The sequence below is a fragment of the Phacochoerus africanus genome, unplaced genomic scaffold, assembly GCF_016906955.1.
Source record: "Phacochoerus africanus isolate WHEZ1 unplaced genomic scaffold, ROS_Pafr_v1 Scaffold_20, whole genome shotgun sequence".
NCBI lineage: Eukaryota > Metazoa > Chordata > Mammalia > Artiodactyla > Suidae > Phacochoerus > Phacochoerus africanus.
In genome coordinates, this window is record NW_025927392.1 from 129,423 (window position 1) to 141,625 (window position 12,203).

The following is a 12,203-nucleotide window of genomic DNA, read 5'->3' on the forward strand; positions in this document are numbered from 1 at the left end:
ATCTGCGACCTACATGACAGCTCAATGCAACACTGAATCCTTAACCCATGGAGTGAGACCAGGAATTGACCCACATCCTAATGGATGCTAGTCAGGTTCGTTAACCACTGAGCCATGACAGAACTCCTAGTTCTTTCTTATTTAGAAGAGACTTTTCAAATTTCTTTTAGAATGGGTTTAGTATTGCTGTGTATTCTTTTAGTTTTTGTTTGAGAAATTTTTTAATTCTCCTCCTATTTTAAATGATAATCATGGTGGGTGTTCTAGGTTGCAATTTTTTCCCTTTTAGAACTTTGAATATATCTTGCCACTCTCTTCTGGCCCAGTATTTCTGGCCCAGCATTTCTGTTGAGAAATCAGCCAATTCCTTATAGGGACTTCCTTATAATTAACTCTTGCTTTTCCTTAGTTGCCTTTAGAATCCTCTCTTTAACTGTTGCCAATTTTACTCTAACATGTCTTGGTATAGGTCTGTTTGGATTCAACATGTTCAGGACCCTCTGTGCTTCCTGTATCTGGATATCAATTTCCTTCTTTGGATTTGGAAAATTTTTCAGCCAGTATTTCTTCCAGTATATTTTCTTTTTTCTTTTCTTTTCTCTTCTCTTCTTTTCTTTTCCTTTCCTTTTCTTTTCTTTTCTTTTCTTTTCTTTTCTTTTCTTTTCTTTTCTTTTCTTATCTTTTTTAGGGCTGCATCCACAGAATATGGAAGTTCCTAGGCTAAGGTGTAGAATCAGAGCTATAGTTGCCAGCCACAGCAGCACTGGATCTGATCCGTGACTGTGAACTACATCACTGCTCACAGCATGGCTGGATCCTTAACCCACTGAGCGAGTCCAGGGATTGAACCTACGTCCTCATGGATGCTAGTTGGGTTCATTACCACTGAGCCCTAACAGTAACTCCCCAAATATATTTTCAATACCCTTCTCTTTTTCTTTTCCTTCTGGAATCCCTATTGTTTGTAGATTGGCATGCTTTATGTTATCCATAGATCTCTTATATGTCTTTTCTTTATTTGGTTTTCTATCTGCTGTCCTGACTGGGTGATTTCCATTATTATATCTTTCAAGTCACTTATTTTCCCCCTACATTATTCATTCTGCTGTTTAATGCCTTAAACTCTGCTTTTGTCTCTGCAAATGACTTTCTAATTTTTCTTGGCTCCTCCTTATAGTTCTGATTCTAGTAATCTGTGCTACTGTGGATATCCATTCTTAAGTCCCTCAGTATTTTCATTACCTCCTTTTTGAACTCAGTGTCTGTTAGTCTGCAGAGGTCTGTTTCATTGTTTGCTCCTTCAGGGGAATTCTCCTGTTGCTTTTTTAATGGGGAATGGTTGCTGTGCTTCTTCATTTTGCTTATATTTTTCTTACCCTGTGAGTTTATGGAAGACAGTTATTACTGTAGTGTTGGAGGGCTATTTATATGCAGGAGCATCCCTGGTTAGCTTATGAGGGCTATTTTTTTCTGGCATGGAGGCTACTTTTGGTTTGGATGCTTGCTGACTCTTTCCTCAGTGCATGCAAGCTTTTATCCCCTTGATAAGGGGGAGTGAAGGTGTGCCTTTGCTTCCAGGGAGGTGGGGACAATGGGCAGCCTCTGCAGGCACCACCTGGTTGTTGGACCCTTGGCAGTGGTGGGGACCCAGGGAGAGGTCAGGGTGCAGGCTGCTCCTGGTTTCAGATCCCTGGGCAGTGTCAGTGACCCTCAGGGAAGTGGGCATAGTGTCCAGAACCCTGACAGAATCAACAATGAGGTCTGTGCATTCCCAGGGAGGAGAGGAAAACATAAGGTGCTTGGTCTCAGGGCCTTCCATGGCAGTGACCCCTGAGGTGCCTGGGGCTTCCAGGGGATTTCTGGTCATAGGACTCTCACTGATGATGGGCAATGCCTACCTCTGGAGTCCAGTGGCTGCTGTGGTTTGCACCTACCCCATAGCTCAAGCAGAAGATGCCCCACTGTCTGAGAGCCCTAGCATGTGCAGAGAAGTTTCTACAGCAGTCCTGCCCCTCCTTTTTGTGCCCTCCCCAACAATGGCACTTTGCTTCTCTGGTAGGCCCAGGCCTCCTCCTCAACTCCCTTGGCTGTAGCACGCTGCTCCCTAGCCCCCTCAGGCTGTTTCCACACAGCCAGTCCTAGTCCTTTCCTTGTAACTGAGTGCCATAGCCCAAGACTCAGTGCCCAGCCCCTGCTGGAGTGTCTCAGGCTGTGGCATGCTGGCTGGTGGTAGCAGTGATCTGGGCAGCTCTCTCTGCTTTGCCTTTCCTGGACTAGTTGTTGTGCTTTTATCAGAGGCTTTGAGGCTTCCACTCTATCCTGGCTGATCTCAGTTAGGTGGCCTCCCACAATGTGGATTCCTTTCCTCTTTCACAGCTCCCTCTCAGGAGTGCTAGTCCTGTCCTGATTCTTTTTCTTCCTCTCCTCTCTTTTCCTTTTCCTTTTGTCCTTCCTAGTTATGTGGTGGGTTCCTTACCCTTTTTGGAAGTCTTAGGTCTTCTGCAAGCATTCAGTAGATATTCTGTGCAAATCATTGTACATGTAGATTTTTTTTTTTAATGTTCCTAGGAGAAGGTGAATGCCACATCCTGCTCCTTCACCATCTTGACCCCACTTTTTTCATTTCCTTACTGGTTTACTTTTCTGTGCAAAAGCTTGTAAGTTTGATTAGGTCCTATTCATTTATTTATGTTTTCATTTCTATTGGTTTGGGAGACTGACCTAATAAAACATTTGTAGGATTTATAACAGAGAATGTTTTGCCTATGTTCTCTTCTAGGAATTTTATTGTGTGATGTATTAATGTTTAATTCTTTAAGCCACTTTGAGTTTATTTTTGTGTGTGGCATGAGGATGTGTTCTAACTTCATGGATTTGCATGCATCTGTCCAACTTTCCTAACACCACTTGCTAAAGAGACTGTCTTTGCACCATTGTATATTCTTGCCTCCTTTGTTGAAGATGAATTGACTGGAGGTGCTGTGTGGCTTTATTTCTGGCCTCTCTTATGTTCCATTGATTCATATGTCTGTTTTTGTACAAATAACACACTGTTTTGATTACCGTAGTATTGTCTGAACTCTGGGAGGGTTATGCCTCCAGCTTGTATCTTTACTCTCAGGCTTTCTTTGGCAATTCTGTGTCTTTTATGGTTCCATGTAAATTTTAGGAGTATTTGTTGTAGTTCTGTGCCAAATGTCATGGAAAATTTGATAGGCTTCACATTAAATCTATAGATTTCTTTGGGTGGTATGGCTTTTTTTTATCTTTTTAAGACCACATCTGTGGCATATGGAAGTTGCCAGGCTAGGGGTTGAATTGGAGCTGCAGCTGTACATTGGGCCTCTACCACAGCCACAGCAACACCAGATCCAAGCCACATATGTAACCTATACTGCAGCTTGCAGCAGCAGCAGATTATTAACTCACTGAGCAAGGCCAGGGGTCAAACCTATATCCTTACAGATGTTACATCATGTTCTTAACCCACTGAGCCATGATGGGAACTCCAGTATGGCCATTTTGACAATACTGTTTCTTCCAATCCAAGAGCATGGGATAGCTATCCATTTCTTTATATCATCTTCAATTTCCCTTATCAGTACTGTATAATTCTCAGCATATATGTCTTTCACCTCCTTGGTAAGGTTTATTCTGAAATATTTTTTGATACAATTTTAAAAGGGATTTTTTTGCTTCCCATTTGATATTTCATTGTTAGTGTAAAGAAATGCAACTGATTTCTCAAGTTGGCACTGTGATGCAGCAGGGTAAGGATCTGGTTGTCTCTACAGTGGCTCAGGTCATTGCTGAGGCACAGGTTTTATCCCCAGCCCAATGTAGTGGGTTAAGGATCTGACACTGTTGCAGCTGTGGCATAGGTCACAGCTATGGCTCAGATTCATTTCCTGGCTTGGGAAGTTTCCATTGCCGTGGGCATAGCCAGAAAAAAAAACAAAAACAAAAAATGAACAGAAGTGCGACAGATTTCTGAATGTTAATTTTATGTCCTGCTACCTTTCTGATTTTGTTTATCAGCTCTAGTAGCTTTTTTATAGTCTCTACAGTTTTCTGTGTATAGCATCATGTCATCTCCATATAATGACGATTTTACCTCTTTCCTTCCAATTCAAGGTAACTTTATTTCTTTTTCTTGTGTGATTTCTTGGCTAGGACTTCCAGTACTCTGTTGAATAGAAGTAGTGGCAGTCTTGTTCCAGAATTTAGTGGCAAGGCTCTCAGCCTTTCCTCTTGAGTATTCTGTTGACTGAGAGTTTGCCATAAATAGCCTTCATTATATTGAGATGTCTGTTTTTACCCACTTCAGTAAGAGTTTTTAATCATTAATGGATGTTGAATTTTGTCAAATGCTTTTTCTGCATCTATTGAGATGATCACATAGTTTTTCTCTTTTGTTAATGCAGTGTATCACATTGATTTGTGTATGTTGAACCATCCTTGTGACCCTGGGATGAATCCAACTTGATTGTGGTATATGATCTTTTTTATGTGTTGCTGGATTCAGTTTGCCAACATTTTGTTGAGAATTTTTGCCTCTGTATTCACTAACGTTCTGGCCTATAATTTACTTTTTTGGCAGTGCCCTTGTCTGATTTGGTGATGATGAATTAATAGAATGATTTTGGGAGTGTTTCCTCCTTGTCACTCTTTTGAAAGAGACTAGAAGGATCTGTATAACTTCTTCTTTGTATTTTTGGTAGAATTCCCCAGTGAAATCGTCTGGATCTGGACTTTTGTTTGCTGGGAGTTTTTTTAAATTGCAGATTTTATTTCACTGCTAATGATTGGTCTGTTCAAATTATCTATTTCTTCTTGATTCTGCTTTCATAGGATATATGTTTCTAGAAACTTGTCCTTTTCTTCTAGGTTGTCTAATTTGTTGCCATATAATTGTTCTTAATATACTCTGATGGTTTTGTATTCCTGCAGTACTTGTTATTTCCCTTTTGCATTTCTTACTTTGTTTACTTGGGTCATCTCTTCTTGGTGAGTCTGGCCTGAGGTTTGTCTGTTTACCCTTTCAAAGAACTAGCTCCGGATTTTATATATTTTTGTTTAAAAATCTCTATTCTATTTATTTTTTTCTCTGATCTTTATTAACTTACTTCTACTGACTTTAGGTTTTATCTGTTCTTTTTCTAATTCTTTTTAGTGGTAGGTTATATTGAACATTTGCTTTCTTTCTTTCTTTCTTTCTTTCTTTCTTTCTTTCTTTCTTTCTTTCTTCTTTTTCTTTCTTTCCTTCTTTCTTTCTTTTTTTTTAGGAAGACTTGTATTGCTATGAATTTTCCTCTTAGGACTGCTTTTGCTGAAACCAGAGATTTTTGTAGTTTGTAGTTGTGTTTTCATTGTCATTTGTTTCATGGCATTTTTTAATTTCCTCTTTGATTTCATCATTATCCAGTTGATTTTTTAGTAACCTGTTGTTTAGTCTCCATGTAATCCTTTTTTTCTCATTTCTGTTTCTGTAGTTGATTTCTAGTTTCCTACAGCTGTGGTCAGAAGAGATGCTTGAAATAATTTCTCTGTTAAATTCATTGAGGCTTATATTGCATCTTAGTGTGTGCCCTGTCCTAGAGAATGTTCCATGTGCACTTGAAATGAATGTGTATTCTGTTTTGTTTTTTTTTTGGGGGGGGTGTATTGTCCTGAAAATATTAAGTCTAACTTAATATTGTGTAATTTAGAATCTCTGTTGCTTTATTGATTTTCTCTCTGGGAGACCTGTCCACTGATATGAATGGAGGGCTTAAGTCTCCTACTGTTATTGTAATCCCATCCATTTCTCCTTTGAGTCTATTAGTATTTGTTTTATGTATTTGGGCACTCTTATGTTGGGTACATATGTGTTGCTGAGTGAAATAGCCTCTTCTTGAGTTGATCCTTTTATATATTGTCCTTTATCTTTCTTTAAGGCCTTTGCTATAAAGTCTATTATGTCTCATATGAGCAGTGCAACTCCCACTTTCTTGTCATTTCTGTTTGCATTAATTTTTTTCCATCCCCTCACTTTCAATTTATATGTGATCCTCACCCTAAAAGAGTCTCTTGTAGGCAGCATAATGTAGGATCTTCTTTTTTCTGTAAGGCCACTCTGTCTTTTGATTGGAGCATTTAGTCCATTGATATTTGAGGTGATTATTGATAGGTGTGTATCTGTTGCCATTTTTAATCTTGTTTTTCAGTTGTTGATTTTGTCTCTTCTTTGCTACTTTTTTTTTTTCCTTCTGTGGTTTGATGGTTTTTTTCTGTATTATGCTTGAGTTCTCTTATTTTTGGTTTTGGTGAATATGTTTGATGTTTGTGACTTTTGGATACTCTATTTTTCTGGTATGTTAACCCATTACTATATAGCTACATGGTTCAGACTGTTAGTCATATAAGCTGAAACACATTCTGTTCAGAATAAAATCTACATTTTCTTGCTCCCAGGTCCCAGGAAGTGTTTGGGGGCACGGTGCGTGTTTGGGTGGGGGTGGGGGGGACGAGGGGGGCGGGGAGCGGCTTCGGGGCAGCGCAGGCGTGGGGGGTTGGGTGCGTGGGGGTTGGCTGCGTGCAGGGGAAGGGAGCGCGGCGGGACTGTGGCGGGCCAGGGCGAGCGTGGGGGAGGGAGGTGAGGATGGCAGCGGAGCCCCAGCTGAGAGGTGGAAGTCCTCCGGGTTAGTTTTGAGAGGCAGGAAGAGGGTGGATGGGATCCCTTGGAAAAGTGGAGGAGAGGTCCTCGGAAGGGTTGGGAATGTGCGGGTGCGGGGAGCGTGGAGGCGGGCGGGCACCCCTTGCCCCCAGAGCGTGCGTGGGGGTTGCGTGGGTGCAGGGGAAGGGAGGCTGGAGGGAATGGAGCGGCACCCGGAGAGCCTGGGGCCCTGCGGTCAGGTTGTGAGGGGCATTGTAGGGGATAGGTTCAAGGTCGGTTTTTGTGGCTGCTGCTGCTGTGGTGGTGGTGGTTGGTGGTTGTTTTTGTTGTTGGTTTTTGGGTTTTGGTTGGTTGGTGCGAAGGGGGAAGAGGGTGGAGGATGAGGACCCCTTAGAAAATGTGAGCGGAAGGATGTCAGGAAAGGAGCCCAGAGGGGTTAGTGTGGGAATGTGCCAGGGCAGCTGGGGGGGGGGGGGCTTGTGGGGAGTGCCTGAACAGAGGGGGAGGGAGAGCTGAAGGGCGTGCTGAGGGCCAGGGCGAGCAGGGGGGACTGAGGTCAGGCTGTCAGTGGAGTTGCAGCGGACAGGTTCAAGTGAGGTTTTTTGGTTTTTTTTGGCTTGCTGTGTGTGTGTGTGTGTGTGTGAGGTTGATTGTGTGTTCGTTCGTTCGTTCGTTTGTGTGTTTGAGAAGGGGGTAGAGGGGTGGATAGGCTGGATGCCTTTGAACTGCTGGGGAATGGTCCCAGGAAGGGGGGCGGGGTAGGTGGGGGGGCAGGGAGGGGCGAGGGGGGCGGGGACCCGGTTGCGCAGAGCGCCTGCGTGGGGGTTGCGTGCGTGCCGTGGCGTGCGTGGGGGTTGCGTGCGTGCCGGGGAAGGGAGCCCCCGGAGCGAATGCTGAGGGACACCGCGGCGAGCGAGCGTGGGGGACGGAGGTGAGGAGGTGAGCAGGGCTCCAGCGGACAGGTGCAAGGTAGGTTTGTCTTGATCTTTTTGAGAAGGGAAGAGGGTGCCTAGGATGCTTGGGCAAAGGGGATGGAAGGTCCCAGGAAGTGTTTGGGGGCACGGTGCGTGTTTGGGTGGGGGTGGGGGGGACGAGGGGGGGCGGGGAGCGGCTTCGGGGCAGCGCAGGCGTGGGGGGTTGGGTGCGTGGGGGTTGGCTGCGTGCAGGGGAAGGGAGCGCGGCGGGACTGTGGCGGGCCAGGGCGAGCGTGGGGGAGGGAGGTGAGGATGGCAGCGGAGCCCCAGCTGAGAGGTGGAAGTCCTCCGGGTTAGTTTTGAGAGGCAGGAAGAGGGTGGATGGGATCCCTTGGAAAAGTGGAGGAGAGGTCCTCGGAAGGGTTGGGAATGTGCGGGTGCGGGGAGCGTGGAGGCGGGCGGGCACCCCTTGCCCCCAGAGCGTGCGTGGGGGTTGCGTGGGTGCAGGGGAAGGGAGGCTGGAGGGAATGGAGCGGCACCCGGAGAGCCTGGGGCCCTGCGGTCAGGTTGTGAGGGGCATTGTAGGGGATAGGTTCAAGGTCGGTTTTTGTGGCTGCTGCTGCTGTGGTGGTGGTGGTTGGTGGTTGTTTTTGTTGTTGGTTTTTGGGTTTTGGTTGGTTGGTGCGAAGGGGGAAGAGGGTGGAGGATGAGGACCCCTTAGAAAATGTGAGCGGAAGGATGTCAGGAAAGGAGCCCGGAGGGGTTAGTGTGGGAATGTGCCAGGGCAGCTGGGGGGGGGGGGGCTTGTGGGGAGTGCCTGAACAGAGGGGGAGGGAGAGCTGAAGGGAGTGCTGAGGGCCAGGGCGAGCAGGGGGGACTGAGGTCAGGCTGTCAGTGGAGTTGCAGCGGACAGGTTCAAGTGAGGTTTTTTTGGTTTTTTTGGCTTGCTGTGTGTGTGTGTGTGTGTGTGAGGTTGATTGTGTGTTCGTTCGTTCGTTCGTTTGTGTGTTTGAGAAGGGGGTAGAGGGGTGGATAGGCTGGATGCCTTTGAACTGCTGGGGAATGGTCCCAGGAAGGGGGGCGGGGTAGGTGGGGGGGCAGGGAGGGGCGAGGGGGGCGGGGACCCGGTTGCGCAGAGCGCCTGCGTGGGGGTTGCGTGCGTGCCGTGGCGTGCGTGGGGGTTGCGTGCGTGCCGGGGAAGGGAGCCCCCGGAGCGAATGCTGAGGGACACCGCGGCGAGCGAGCGTGGGGGACGGAGGTGAGGAGGTGAGCAGGGCTCCAGCGGACAGGTGCAAGGTAGGTTTGTCTTGATCTTTTTGAGAAGGGAAGAGGGTGCCTAGGATGCTTGGGCAAAGGGGATGGAAGGTCCCAGGAAGTGTTTGGGGGCACGGTGCGTGTTTGGGTGGGGGTGGGGGGGACGAGGGGGGCGGGGAGCGGCTTCGGGGCAGCGCAGGCGTGGGGGGTTGGGTGCGTGGGGGTTGGCTGCGTGCAGGGGAAGGGAGCGCGGCGGGACTGTGGCGGGCCAGGGCGAGCGTGGGGGAGGGAGGTGAGGATGGCAGCGGAGCCCCAGCTGAGAGGTGGAAGTCCTCCGGGTTAGTTTTGAGAGGCAGGAAGAGGGTGGATGGGATCCCTTGGAAAAGTGGAGGAGAGGTCCTCGGAAGGGTTGGGAATGTGCGGGTGCGGGGAGCGTGGAGGCGGGCGGGCACCCCTTGCCCCCAGAGCGTGCGTGGGGGTTGCGTGGGTGCAGGGGAAGGGAGGCTGGAGGGAATGGAGCGGCACCCGGAGAGCCTGGGGCCCTGCGGTCAGGTTGTGAGGGGCATTGTAGGGGATAGGTTCAAGGTCGGTTTTTGTGGCTGCTGCTGCTGTGGTGGTGGTGGTTGGTGGTTGTTTTTGTTGTTGGTTTTTGGGTTTTGGTTGGTTGGTGCGAAGGGGGAAGAGGGTGGAGGATGAGGACCCCTTAGAAAATGTGAGCGGAAGGATGTCAGGAAAGGAGCCCAGAGGGGTTAGTGTGGGAATGTGCCAGGGCAGCTGGGGGGGGGGGGGGCTTGTGGGGAGTGCCTGAACAGAGGGGGAGGGAGAGCTGAAGGGAGTGCTGAGGGCCAGGGCGAGCAGGGGGGACTGAGGTCAGGCTGTCAGTGGAGTTGCAGCGGACAGGTTCAAGTGAGGTTTTTTTGGTTTTTTTTGGCTTGCTGTGTGTGTGTGTGTGTGTGTGAGGTTGATTGTGTGTTCGTTCGTTCGTTCGTTTGTGTGTTTGAGAAGGGGGTAGAGGGGTGGATAGGCTGGATGCCTTTGAACTGCTGGGGAATGGTCCCAGGAAGGGGGGCGGGGTAGGTGGGGGGGCAGGGAGGGGCGAGGGGGGCGGGGACCCGGTTGCGCAGAGCGCCTGCGTGGGGGTTGCGTGCGTGCCGTGGCGTGCGTGGGGGTTGCGTGCGTGCCGGGGAAGGGAGCCCCCGGAGCGAATGCTGAGGGACACCGCGGCGAGCGAGCGTGGGGGACGGAGGTGAGGAGGTGAGCAGGGCTCCAGCGGACAGGTGCAAGGTAGGTTTGTCTTGATCTTTTTGAGAAGGGAAGAGGGTGCCTAGGATGCTTGGGCAAAGGGGATGGAAGGTCCCAGGAAGTGTTTGGGGGCACGGTGCGTGTTTGGGTGGGGGTGGGGGGGACGAGGGGGGCGGGGAGCGGCTTCGGGGCAGCGCAGGCGTGGGGGTTGGGTGCGTGGGGGTTGGCTGCGTGCAGGGGAAGGGAGCGCGGCGGGACTGTGGCGGGCCAGGGCGAGCGTGGGGGAGGGAGGTGAGGATGGCAGCGGAGCCCCAGCTGAGAGGTGGAAGTCCTCCGGGTTAGTTTTGAGAGGCAGGAAGAGGGTGGATGGGATCCCTTGGAAAAGTGGAGGAGAGGTCCTCGGAAGGGTTGGGAATGTGCGGGTGCGGGGAGCGTGGAGGCGGGCGGGCACCCCTTGCCCCCAGAGCGTGCGTGGGGGTTGCGTGGGTGCAGGGGAAGGGAGGCTGGAGGGAATGGAGCGGCACCCGGAGAGCCTGGGGCCCTGCGGTCAGGTTGTGAGGGGCATTGTAGGGGATAGGTTCAAGGTCGGTTTTTGTGGCTGCTGCTGCTGTGGTGGTGGTGGTTGGTGGTTGTTTTTGTTGTTGGTTTTTGGGTTTTGGTTGGTTGGTGCGAAGGGGGAAGAGGGTGGAGGATGAGGACCCCTTAGAAAATGTGAGCGGAAGGATGTCAGGAAAGGAGCCCAGAGGGGTTAGTGTGGGAATGTGCCAGGGCAGCTGGGGGGGGGGGGGCTTGTGGGGAGTGCCTGAACAGAGGGGGAGGGAGAGCTGAAGGGCGTGCTGAGGGCCAGGGCGAGCAGGGGGGACTGAGGTCAGGCTGTCAGTGGAGTTGCAGCGGACAGGTTCAAGTGAGGTTTTTTTGGTTTTTTTGGCTTGCTGTGTGTGTGTGTGTGTGTGTGAGGTTGATTGTGTGTTCGTTCGTTCGTTCGTTTGTGTGTTTGAGAAGGGGGTAGAGGGGTGGATAGGCTGGATGCCTTTGAACTGCTGGGGAATGGTCCCAGGAAGGGGGGCGGGGTAGGTGGGGGGGCAGGGAGGGGCGAGGGGGGCGGGGACCCGGTTGCGCAGAGCGCCTGCGTGGGGGTTGCGTGCGTGCCGTGGCGTGCGTGGGGGTTGCGTGCGTGCCGGGGAAGGGAGCCCCCGGAGCGAATGCTGAGGGACACCGCGGCGAGCGAGCGTGGGGGACGGAGGTGAGGAGGTGAGCAGGGCTCCAGCGGACAGGTGCAAGGTAGGTTTGTCTTGATCTTTTTGAGAAGGGAAGAGGGTGCCTAGGATGCTTGGGCAAAGGGGATGGAAGGTCCCAGGAAGTGTTTGGGGGCACGGTGCGTGTTTGGGTGGGGGTGGGGGGGACGAGGGGGGCGGGGAGCGGCTTCGGGGCAGCGCAGGCGTGGGGGTTGGGTGCGTGGGGGTTGGCTGCGTGCAGGGGAAGGGAGCGCGGCGGGACTGTGGCGGGCCAGGGCGAGCGTGGGGGAGGGAGGTGAGGATGGCCGCGGAGCCCCAGCTGAGAGGTGGAAGTCCTCCGGGTTAGTTTTGAGAGGCAGGAAGAGGGTGGATGGGATCCCTTGGAAAAGTGGAGGAGAGGTCCTCGGAAGGGTTGGGAATGTGCGGGTGCGGGGAGCGTGGAGGCGGGCGGGCACCCCTTGCCCCCAGAGCGTGCGTGGGGGTTGCGTGGGTGCAGGGGAAGGGAGGCTGGAGGGAATGGAGCGGCACCCGGAGAGCCTGGGGCCCTGCGGTCAGGTTGTGAGGGGCATTGTAGGGGATAGGTTCAAGGTCGGTTTTTGTGGCTGCTGCTGCTGTGGTGGTGGTGGTTGGTGGTTGTTTTTGTTGTTGGTTTTTGGGTTTTGGTTGGTTGGTGCGAAGGGGGAAGAGGGTGGAGGATGAGGACCCCTTAGAAAATGTGAGCGGAAGGATGTCAGGAAAGGAGCCCGGAGGGGTTAGTGTGGGAATGTGCCAGGGCAGCTGGGGGGGGGGGGCTTGTGGGGAGTGCCTGAACAGAGGGGGAGGGAGAGCTGAAGGGAGTGCTGAGGGCCAGGGCGAGCAGGGGGGACTGAGGTAAGGCTGTCAGTGGAGTTCCAGCTGATAGGT

The 12,203-nt window shown here is 51.0% G+C and overlaps 1 protein-coding gene across 1 annotated transcript; it reads left to right on the top strand.

Annotated features, from left to right (window-relative positions):
• The first annotated feature begins 11,408 nt into the window (after positions 1–11,408).
• On the top strand, positions 11,409–12,174 carry LOC125119259 (spidroin-1-like). Its single transcript, XM_047766103.1, has 2 exons — positions 11,409–11,881; positions 11,979–12,174. Exons 1-2 carry the CDS (start codon positions 11,409–11,411, stop codon positions 12,172–12,174), a joined length of 669 nt encoding a protein of 222 aa, XP_047622059.1.
• Positions 12,175–12,203: the final 29 nt, after the last annotated feature.

What these genes read in the sequence shown, in the direction of transcription:
- LOC125119259 (XM_047766103.1), top strand. Translation starts at nt 11,409, where the DNA reads ATGGAAGGTCCCAGGAAGTGTTTGGGGGCACGGTGCGTGTTTGGGTGG. An exon ending in AGGGGCATTGTAGGGGATAG is followed by an intron (nt 11,882 to 11,978) that starts GTTCAAGGTCGG and finishes GTTGGTGCGAAG; the next exon opens with GGGGAAGAGGGTGGAGGATG.